Below are 10,780 nucleotides of genomic sequence, written 5' to 3'. Positions count from 1 at the left end.
AAACTGTGTATTCAGGCTTTAACAAAATTTGGGGTTTTGAACAATTATTCCAACTTTATGGGCAACAGTGTATTTGTGTATATCTATCTATTTACATTTAAATATATGTCACAAAATGAATCATACAAAGCTGTCCCGACTGGTCACGATGGATGAACAACAGCTATGTATATCTACAGTATGTCTAAAAGTGCAGTTGCAGCATTATGTGTGTGTTCATTCATTCGTACCAATAACAGCTGTAAGACAAAAATCAACAGAGACAAAAGTTTTGTTTGCAACTGTATTCAGATTAAGAGACTTTTTTAAAACCAATTAATAAATAATCTTATCACTTCTTGTCCAAAAGTTCATTATGTGATGATATTTACATCATAAATTAAATAAGAAACAAAAGACATTCAACATATTTTTTAGATAAGTCTGTATCAATTATTTTAACCATTTAGACGTTTCACCTTTTTTGTCATGTCAAAACAACAACAAAAAAAACAAAAGCAAATGGATTTCTTTATCAGAACAATTGCATGTGCAGCAGGATTTTAAGGATTCAAAAGCATACTCTACATATGCTAATAAGTTGGGTTAACAGGTTAGTGAGGTAAAAAGAGGAAAGATTATACTCTGATATGTAAATAACAGTGTTTAAGCCACAACTGTTAGTCTGTACATACAATGCCAGTATTCAGAGGGCATGGAGAGATTACAAATGTGTACAAATAGTTTTGTAATCTATCTTTGCACTCTAACTGAGGGCTTTTCACTAATACATTAAAACAATTTCAAGCTGACCTTTTGAAGTGACACTTTTACATATCAGAAGCATTTTTTCTTTCTGTTTTTCCACACTATTCATTTTTTTTAAACCTAATGTCGGTGTAATCCAAACATCAAAACTAATTTTATGCGACCAGTTAAGATTCTACTTGGACAGAAAAAATGGCACATACATAAAATAGCCCACTGACAAAGAAATACCAGGAAACATTGACATCTTACAATAGTAAAACGCTTGCCTTTCCCATGTTGCACTTCATGTGTCAAACATTATGCTCTGTGCGACAGAGTTTTCGGGTGAAGGGGCAGTGGAACAACACGTTTTTTTTACTGCCTTTGGAAATCGCGTCCACGACAGATTAACTCACATGGCCAATGGTGTGTGAGACGTTTGGAACAGAGACGCTGGTTTGATGTTTAACCAGACCTTAAAACTTCGGTCGTCTTTGCAGGAAGGAAAATTCAGCTCACCCCCATTAAAATAACACTGTATTCCTATGTAATGGAGCAAACCTCCATCGTGTGAAGTGGCATACCAAATGTCAGTTTGTGAACACTCGTTCATGTCGTCCTCCGATGATAAATGGTAGCGAATGGGATGATACAAAGGCTGACAAACACAATTTGTGCTGAATGAGCCACCAAGGGTACATCAACCCAGTGCGAGTACCTTTTATTTCTTTATCTCTTTTTTTCTTTTTTTTTTAACTGTACTGCTGTTTGTATCAAGCACCTGGTCAGTGTTTTTATGTGCATAAAGCACCACCTTAGAGTAACATCCTCATCTAGAGAACAGGACCTATCTTTGCCAGATGTCGTCAGCTCCCGTTGGTTATGATAACTGAGGTGGCCTTGTGTCCCTGCATCTGCTCCGCCTGCATCCTCACATGAGATGCCACATCATACTGGACTCCTCCGCAGGCCAGGCCAGAGTAACTCCGCAGGTTCTCCGGGTCATACAGGTGCTCCAGGGAGTATCCAGTCAAAGCATAGGCTGCTTGTCTGTCCAGTGGCTGCCTCTCTTGGGCTGGATAGAGCAGCGGGCTCCCCTGGGGCTGTGGAGGGTGGGGGGACAGATCCGTCTGCATGTAGTCCTTAGTGAGGGAGAGGGCCGACCTGGGGATCCCATCAGAGCTGGGGCTGCTGAGGCGAGACAGGGATGCTGGACTGGTTGTGTTTTCATCATTGTCATGTGGACCGAGCACTTTAATGCTGTCCCGGTGATGGAGGCGTTCCGAGGGGAGGTCGATGCTGGGGGCTCCCGGCCCACAGCACACCACGCTGGGCATGGTGAGCTGGGAGTGGTGGGGTAGTGAGGTGGCGAAGCATGGGCTGTGAGCTTTGGCGAGGCCTGAGACGTCCAGCGGCGCCTTGTGTTGCTGCAGACGGCTCTCTTCCTCTTTGATCATCTGCTGCGTGGCTCTGATCAGGGTCTCCATCTTGCTGGGCTCACGAGGGGTTGCCCGGAAGTGATCGCCATGGTAACGCTCACCCGAATCACTGGTGGACCCGCCTCCATCAGGTGAACTCACTACACTGTCTTCATCCCAGTGGCCCCGTCCTGTAGAAAGAGTTCAATGGCCACATTTCAATACAGTGTAAATCAATGAATTACATTGTGTCAATAAGTAATTTGATCCTTTGCCTGCCTGTATTTACGAAGCGTGTAAATACGACTCAACGTGATCTGTATCCTACATTGCGTCTCATATGTTTTAGGTGCCAGGCACTAAAACTACTACAAGTTGTCTGTATGTTGTGTGAAATTCTGCTTTTAAACGCATATACAATCATGGTCTGTTGGACTGGAAGTCTTGGCAGAAGCACAGTGGGGGTTGTTTCCCTGTTTAAGAATGTGAAATGTGAAATAACTTGGCTTTCGATTGCAAGCAATTTTTGAACAGATGGTAGCAATCGGCACACTGGCAAGAGACGGCGTAAACAACTTAGCATGTCCCATAACAACATTTGGAAAACAGCTACCAGGAGAAGCTAGGCCAGAGCTATTTTCAGAGACAGATGGTTGTGGTCTCAACCCTAACACCTCACCGTGAATGGCTCCATGGTAGGATGTGATTTCATAGCCCTCGCTGTTCTCCACGGATGATTTCGGCAGCGAGAGCACAGAACGCGTGGCATCCCACCACACCTCCCTTCCAGACTGCTGGGTTCCTAGGAAGTAGCGTCCACTCTGGCATCGCACGCGGTCGCAGGTAGTGGTGTGAGGATGTGTTTGGGCATGAGCGAGATCGTTCTCTGATAGACCCAGGCCATAGCACAGGGAGCCTGCGTCTGGATACAGTCGGTAGGCACAAGATGTCTCCGCAGTCTCACCGGGATCCAACAGCTGAGGAGATGCAGAGTCTGTCAGCGGGCTCCCTCCCCATTGGCTATCTTGGTCTGACTCTGAGCGCTCTGGATTGAAAGCTGAAAACTGCTGACAGAAACAAGAAAATTGCAGTTGAGAAACTTTGTAAACCTCTTTCAAACAATTAAGCACCAAGTCTTGTGTCTTGATTCAGTTTATTAGTATGAAACAGACAGTTTATTACCTGTGGGTAGGGTGAAGCTCTGGCTTTGACCTTCGTCTGGGTCAGACGTGACTTGCTGCTCTTCCTGTCTTCATTGTGGCTGTCAGCGTAGGGGAAGGCTGGCTTGATGGGGCTCATTTGGTCCAAGGACAGCTGCATTCCCTTATACTCAGTATCCCTTTTGACAGAAACACAATATTTTTTGGATAATAACCCTTTTAACCCGTATTTATCCAGGTTAGAGCTTTTGTTAGCCATGTTAGCAGCTTTTGGAATCGGTCAGCCCACCATTTTGGTCAGGACTTAAACATCTCTTGAACGTATTGCCCTTTTGATTGACTTTTCCTCTTGTGCTTAGACGAATTGCCATGAAATTTGGTACGAATATTCATGTGCCCTTAGAATAAGTTCTAACAACTTAACAATACCTTGACTTTTAGGTCCTCCAGCATGTCAGTTGTCATTGTTGGACATAAGCACCCAACATCACCTAGCTGCTAGCAGACTACTAGTTTTAAAGATAGTGTGAATAGCGTGGGCTACTGAGCAGCTTAATTTTAGTATTGATGGTTGAGTGCCTTGCTCAAGGATGCTTTGAATGTTAATAAGGGAGGTCACAGTGTTACTTGGCCCTCCAGGTTTTCCCAATCAGTCAGAGCTTCTCAAAACGTTAGGCTTGCAGTTTCCCCAAATATCTGGTCATCTTCTATCTTTCCTATACAGTCTTGGTGCTAGTGTTGCACCACGTGACATAATCAGTAATTAGTCTGCAGCAGACGTCTTGGCCAATATTGAATATAGATAGCTGCGCAGACCTATTTAACAAACACACTTTTCGTGCCATGAATGATGTGAGGACTATGAGAAGTGAAAACAACATTTAAGATAAGTTCAAGAGATTAAGCCCTCCCACTTCTGAGAAAAATAACAGACACCATGAAGAAAGTTAATCATTCTTTTCTGCCGTACAACCATTGCCAGAACCCTTCCAGAGAGCAACTTAAGTGTGCACACACAGACGCATTCATCTGCATGTACACTATCACTGCACTGAACCTCCTCTGCTAAAGAATCGTTTAAAAAAAATATATATATATGTTTTTTTTTGTATAATGCAGGCGTCTTTTTACTTGTACATGTGCATGGAGCTTGTGCACCATGTTTGACATTTTAACCCACTGTCCTGTGGCTGAACTCAATCCAAGTGTCACTGTCGAGGGAGTAAAAAGGCTCCTGTGTCAAGTGTTCAGCAAACATGAGCCTATTCTTAACTTATCACATCAACAGTATGTAATAGCAGCTGCCTGGCATTTTAAACCCTGTGGCCCATCCCTGACCCTGCACAGCCAGCCTCTTTAATATGACTCTAAATATGACCCATTCTTTATGTACAACACCTTAGGGGAAAGGCTGTGTTTGGATAGCCAGTACACAGTGTGAGTGTTATTTGCTCTTGCAGGTATAGTTGCGATGGCTGGTTCTGCATCCTATCTGTGCCCTGGCTGACTTAAGTCTGAGCCAATAATGTTGGGCCTTTGTGCAAACTCAGCTGTGTTAGCCGAATTCCACCTCAGGGTCAATGTCAGAGCACCTCGTGTCTGCAATATGCCACCAGCCAACCTCCAAACATAATTTATTAATGGATTCTTCTTGGGTTAAAATGTTGTTGGGACAAGGTGATTGAATTGCTGTTTGTTTTTTTAATGTAGTTGTTTTTTATTTTATGCTCTTGCTAAGTGTGAGCTTTTTGGAAACTCCCGTGTAAGAGCTAATTATGCGTTTGGAAATTCGCTGTCATTTTAATGTAGTTACTTTGTTTTCTCCTTACTGCATTGAAGAGATCAATACCTGGAGTGCAGCCACATGCATGCATGCACGTACAGAGACTCGCACAAACACACCGTTACACACACAGAGTGACACACACACACACACACACACACTCACACACACAGAGAAACACGACGTGTGGATCAACTAAACTTAACGAGGAAAATCCAACATGTGCTACAGCTATGAGATAGCTATTGATTCCTAGTTCACCGTTTGATCGATTTTGCTTTCCTTAGACTGCAGATCGATGGTGACAGTAGAGGTTTTTTGATGGGGTTGAACCCTGATGTTTGTCTTGCTGTCTCAAAGGGCCTTAGTGTGCTTTGTGCTCTCATAACACACAACTGCCTGAGCCCTGCAGCCACCGTATTTGATGGATTTGTACAGAGGCTACAGAGGGATAAAGAGAAGGATTTCTCCAAGAGACAAAGACCCATCATATCATACAGTGAGCTTTGAGCATGGATCATAAGAGTGTATGATATGATTTTGCTTAATCTAGTTAAATATTCAATGCTGTTCCCTCTGCAAACACCATTAAAAATGCATCTGCTTTTAGTCCAATGTAGCACCGTAAACCATGTGTTTCTGTGTTTATGTAGCTGTAGTTTTAGAGATTTCAATCCCAAATGGAATCATTGTAAAAACTTAATATTTAAAATGTAGAATTCATAGTCACAAATTAAAGATTCCAACCAATTTATATGCATGAATGGTACCCTTCCCTTGCACAAACTTCTGAAGAAAGACATATAAATCTAACTTTTAGTCTTAAATTAATCTGTTTCTCAAAAGTTTCTCTCTGATTTTACGAAGAGAAAATTAAGCGAGACTCACGTCAGGACATAGTTGACGCTGACTATACAGTGGGGTCTTGAGGACCGGCTGTTGTGGACAATTGTGGCGTAACTCTGGACCCAGACCCAGCCGCCGTGCTTCGCCAGGAAACGATAATACTTAGTGGTGACTTGGCCTTTTACCAGCACTGAAGGAGATAAAAGAATCAGAAGACAGAGATTAACGTGATTAATAACATGTATATGTGTGTGTGTGTGTGTGTGTGTGTGTGATTGTCTGCATGTGGTAGCTGCAGCAGGTTGCCTGAACAGCTACTGTCTGACAAGGTCAGCCTTGAAAGCATAATAGAGGCGGGCTTGTAACTCACAGAGGTGGTGTGCACAGCGGAGGTGGAAGATGTCACAGCTGTGGACGTGATGGTACAGAGTTTTCTCTATCAGGTCCTGGGGCTCATAACCTGTCAGCTCTGCCACCCTGGAGAGGAATTGAGGTGTTGTTTTAAAAAAAAAATAATAATATGCAGAGTGATCTGGGGATAGTTCGTAATTGTCTGTGAAAAGATTAAGAAGACTGGATTTGAAGGGAACTCAGAAACGCCATGTACCTGGAGTCCAGGAAGATGAGCTTCATGTCCAAGCTGGCTCTGAACATAAACATGTTGCTGTGTAATTTGATCTCAGTCACAGCACTGGGCGGCAGGGAGTGACCCACAGCCACCAGACCCACGTTCTGGTAGCAGCCCTCAAAGGGTGACATGTCCAAACTGTACTGACGGATCTTCAGGTAGCCACTGCAGTGGATCACCTGTGGTGGAGCACATGGACAGCGAGAAAAGCTAAGATGAAAATTAAATGTGGATAATTAAACCCTGAAATTTGCGTGCTACATTTCAGATCCCTGTTGCATAGATTGTAAGCTACTGACCAGAAATATAGAATTAGTATTGAAATATTATACAAATACAAAAGTATACTATAATAATACTACATTATGTTCTTTGGTGAAAATAAAGAATATAGTATAAGTCATTTGAATACTGAACTCCATTTGTTTTCTATCAAATTATACCATTAATTATCTTATTGCAATTAAATATTTTGTTAATGAATATTTAATTAAATGTTCATATAGGCCAGCGCCGAAGCTTAATTGCCTACCTTGTATCCACCACTGGTAAGGCCTGCGTTTCTTTTTGCCAGCACACATTTCATCCGCAAAAAGAAAGAGCGCTCCATTTCATATTCTGCAGGAGGGAAAACAGTTTAAATTGAGCGATTTTAAATCAGAGGATAAGAAGAAACTGCCGTGGGTTGATTTTTAAAAAAAAAAAAAAAAAAAAAAAAGGCTGTCGCCATATGTCTGCGTCTCAAAAAAAAAAGGGCTATTTGAAATATAAATGCATTTTAATGACTCCAAAATAAATGCATTATTTTTGCATTATATTATTTGATACGTGGAAAAATATAAAGCGCATCCCAAAATGCAGGTATTACAATTTCTATCCGATTAAAACACACACACACACACACACTAGTGTATTTGTGTCCCATCTGTGTGATATTGACACACATCCGTTGCATTGGTAACAGCCACATGCTGCACAGTAAGTTGTAATTTAATTGCAAATGGACGACTTTGCGCACGGGAAGCTTGAGAGAGGAAATGCATTTTTTATTTTATTTTTTTACCTTGGACGAAATGTGAGTGATAGGGCTGATGTGGCGTCAGGACGGCCGTCATCTCGTCGTGGTCGGCGGGATGGACGTACTCATAAATACTGTTCCCGGTCAACTCTACCTGTTGAGAATAACTCAGGTAATTAACAGGTTGTGGCTGTCTGTGTTTTTAGGTGGGAAAGTCTCCGTTTGAACTGACTTAGCTTTAAATTGCGGGCTATGAAAATGAGAGAAAATACAGAAAAAGAATCTGTTAGAAATGAGTCTAATTATACAAACGGACCTGAGACAGTCCTAAGTGGACCGATGCCGTCTCAGAAATGTACATGATCTTCCCATCTGGAGCCACAACAAAGATGAATCCGTCCAACGTCTGCAAATACACCACAGGCCGCAATTACCCCTCACAATAAGTGACTAATAATAATAATAATAATAAATAATATTAATAATAGTGATAATAATGATAATAATATACCTGCAGTAAATGAGATCCCAGCTCTCGTCCAACATTTTCCAAAGATCTTGTTCGACTTGTATGACCCCACGCCTCACCCAAACCTGGAGAGTGTGAAATAACAGGCTACTGCTGAGCTGCCACACAACATTATCAAGACATGTGCAGTAATAGTGATAAATATGATAGCATATGTAGTGGTCAAATGATTTCATAGCATACATTAATATTATTGTATATCCAAAGGCAGGACTCCCCCTCCCTCCCTCCCTCCTTCTGTCTCACTCTCACTTTCACACTCTCTCTCTCTCTCTCACACACACACACACACACCCTCAAGGCGGAGGCGTGCCTGTTAAAATTTAGTGTTTAAGTATTTACAGTGTCCTCTCCTGTCTGTCACATGTTGCTGGACATGAACGAATTTGTTGGTGTTTACAAGATGCACCGGAAATGTTTCACTTGTAACAACTGAAATATAGACTATCAATACTTTAATAATAATGACGATGATAATAATAATAATTATTATAATAACGCAGATCTTTAACGCCTCCCTTAATTCAACCACAAATGCGTCCATCTTTAATTTTTTTCTCTCCCTCTGATAAATCCCTCAGTGCAGGACACTGTTCTCACTATTTTATCTTCTAAGTGGAACAAAGCAAGTCGCCAGCGCTGCTCATTGAAATTCATTCAGTTTCATCAGAAATCGCATGGAGCTCGGGTATCATCAATAAATTAGGTGTCCGTGTCCCCTGCTGTAGCCTAAACGAAAATGAAAGTAGGTCTAATATCAGCACACCCAACGAGAGGATGGAGAAGAAGGGACCTACAACTAAAGCAAGGATGTGTTCCTGCTGGATGCACAACACCAGAAATATTACTAAAGGAAGAAAAAAAAAATCTGCTCTCCTTTTACATACACTTTTATGTTATGACAGAGAAATATTAAAATAGGCTTCCTGACTGTTGTATTTACTTGGCAGCAGAAACGTGATTGCGGTGATCTGAGCTCGTGCAGATCATTAACAGCATTTTTTTTTTTTTTTTTTCCTGCACAAGACAAGAGTGTGTGTGCTTCCTCCTGCTTCCATGGCTCTGGGTGATCAGAAGCTGTGCAGGGCCTTTTTAAAAAAAAAAAAAAAAAAAAAAATTGGTACGTCTTGTTCTCAGTCACGCAGGCAGAGAAGCCTGCAGAGATCCGTATAAAAGATGGTGGCTGCACCGTCTGCTTCGGCCACACGGAATTAAAACCGATCATGAATCCATTTGTAAAGTCTCCCCTGCTGCTCATCGAAAAGTGACTGTAATAGTCCTATAATGTTTCTATATGGCGCAGAGTGGGCCTGTGAATGCTCCGTGTGGGTTAATTAACAGCATCCTACTTAAATTTTATTTAATTTATTTTTCTAACCTTCCACAACCTCCCCGCGGTAGTCTACTGTTAAGAGGACTGAAGGGATTTCTGATGATACAATGAATAGTTTTCATTTTATTTGCATTAATCAGTGCAGTAACACTCCTCCTCAGCCGTGATTTTTTTTTTAATTCCTATTTTTATTTTATTATAAAATAATAATTTGGTCTCGTGGAATTCACTCAATAGCCTATATTTTCTTGTAATTTCACATTTGTTGACTATAGTTTTATTTTATTTTTTTTTTTATTTATTCAGACTATGTGACATTAACGTGACGCAAATATGTAAATAATTTTGTAAGCTAATAATGAACAAGTGTAAATACTTAGAGAATATTTAGTTTTCTCATTCTAAACTGAGCTCCAGAGCTGACAGGTCAGCAGACGTGTTGAAAGTCTCACCCTGAGGGAAAACGATTCTCATCTTCAGGTAACTTGTTGTCAGTCTTATTATGGAGGCTTTGTCCAGCTGGGAGGTGATGGCGGACGGTAAAGGCAACATTTTGGCCAGTTCATAAAATTCACTGTTCTCCTTTTCCCGTCTAGTCCTTGCGGCCGTTTTGGATTTCTCCTTCATTTCGGCGCCTTTTTTTTACTGTATCCTTCCTCGTGTGAGACGGTGTTCATTCAAAATAGGTGGACTGATTCCTCTCCGCTTTGCCTCCTTTTCATTGCAGGTTTTTATCAACTAAAAAAAAAAAAAAAAAGCTGGACTTCTAATATAAATAGTAGAATCCAAAAAGAAAGAAAAGCAGAGTGAGAATATCCCTGGTACTCCTGGTGGCTGTGAAACTTCAGCTGGTTGTAGTTAAACCTCCGCGGTGCTGCCGCAGGATTTCATCCATGACCTGCAAAACACATAAAGGAGGTAAAAAAAAAAAAATCATTATTGCCATATCCAGTGTTGGGAAAGCAAAGGTGCAGAGGCCCTGCGTTAACACCAAGAGCGGACATGATGTAACCGACCCTTGTGTTATTTTGATGTATGCCTGATGCAGGCCTGCATGTCACATGGAGCAGATCCTGGAAAAACAAGGCTGCACATTAAAGTACACATCAGTCATCAATGAAAACAAAAGTCTGATGGAGCGAAGGAGACATAAAATCAGGATATTCTCGGCTTTAAACAGCAGCATCACTACGAGAAGCAGAAACAATGGCGACAATTTAACAAAATAAAACAATCACAGCAGCAAAAAAAAAAAAACAACAGCAAGTTATTACATGCAATAATGTCATTTAATTTTATGAAATTGTAAATGCATGTTTTAATGCATGTTTTTTTT

At 41.3% G+C, this 10,780-nt stretch overlaps 1 protein-coding gene across 1 annotated transcript; it reads right to left on the bottom strand.

Annotated features, from left to right (window-relative positions):
• Positions 1-1,595: 1,595 nt before the first annotated feature.
• Positions 1,596-10,071, bottom strand: LOC139218065 (single-minded homolog 1-like). Its single transcript, XM_070849599.1, has 11 exons — positions 9,897-10,071; positions 8,094-8,176; positions 7,899-7,988; positions 7,628-7,736; positions 7,097-7,182; positions 6,544-6,743; positions 6,307-6,413; positions 5,979-6,126; positions 3,330-3,486; positions 2,827-3,214; positions 1,596-2,338 (listed from the first exon to the last, which is right to left on the bottom strand). Exons 1-11 carry the CDS (start codon positions 10,069-10,071, stop codon positions 1,596-1,598), a joined length of 2,286 nt encoding a protein of 761 aa, XP_070705700.1.
• Between the last annotated feature and the right edge of the window lie 709 nt (positions 10,072-10,780).

This window comes from Pempheris klunzingeri, chromosome 18 (genome assembly GCF_042242105.1).
Source record: "Pempheris klunzingeri isolate RE-2024b chromosome 18, fPemKlu1.hap1, whole genome shotgun sequence".
In the NCBI taxonomy this organism is placed as follows: domain Eukaryota; kingdom Metazoa; phylum Chordata; class Actinopteri; order Acropomatiformes; family Pempheridae; genus Pempheris; species Pempheris klunzingeri.
This window is presented reverse-complemented; position numbering and strand designations above follow the sequence as displayed.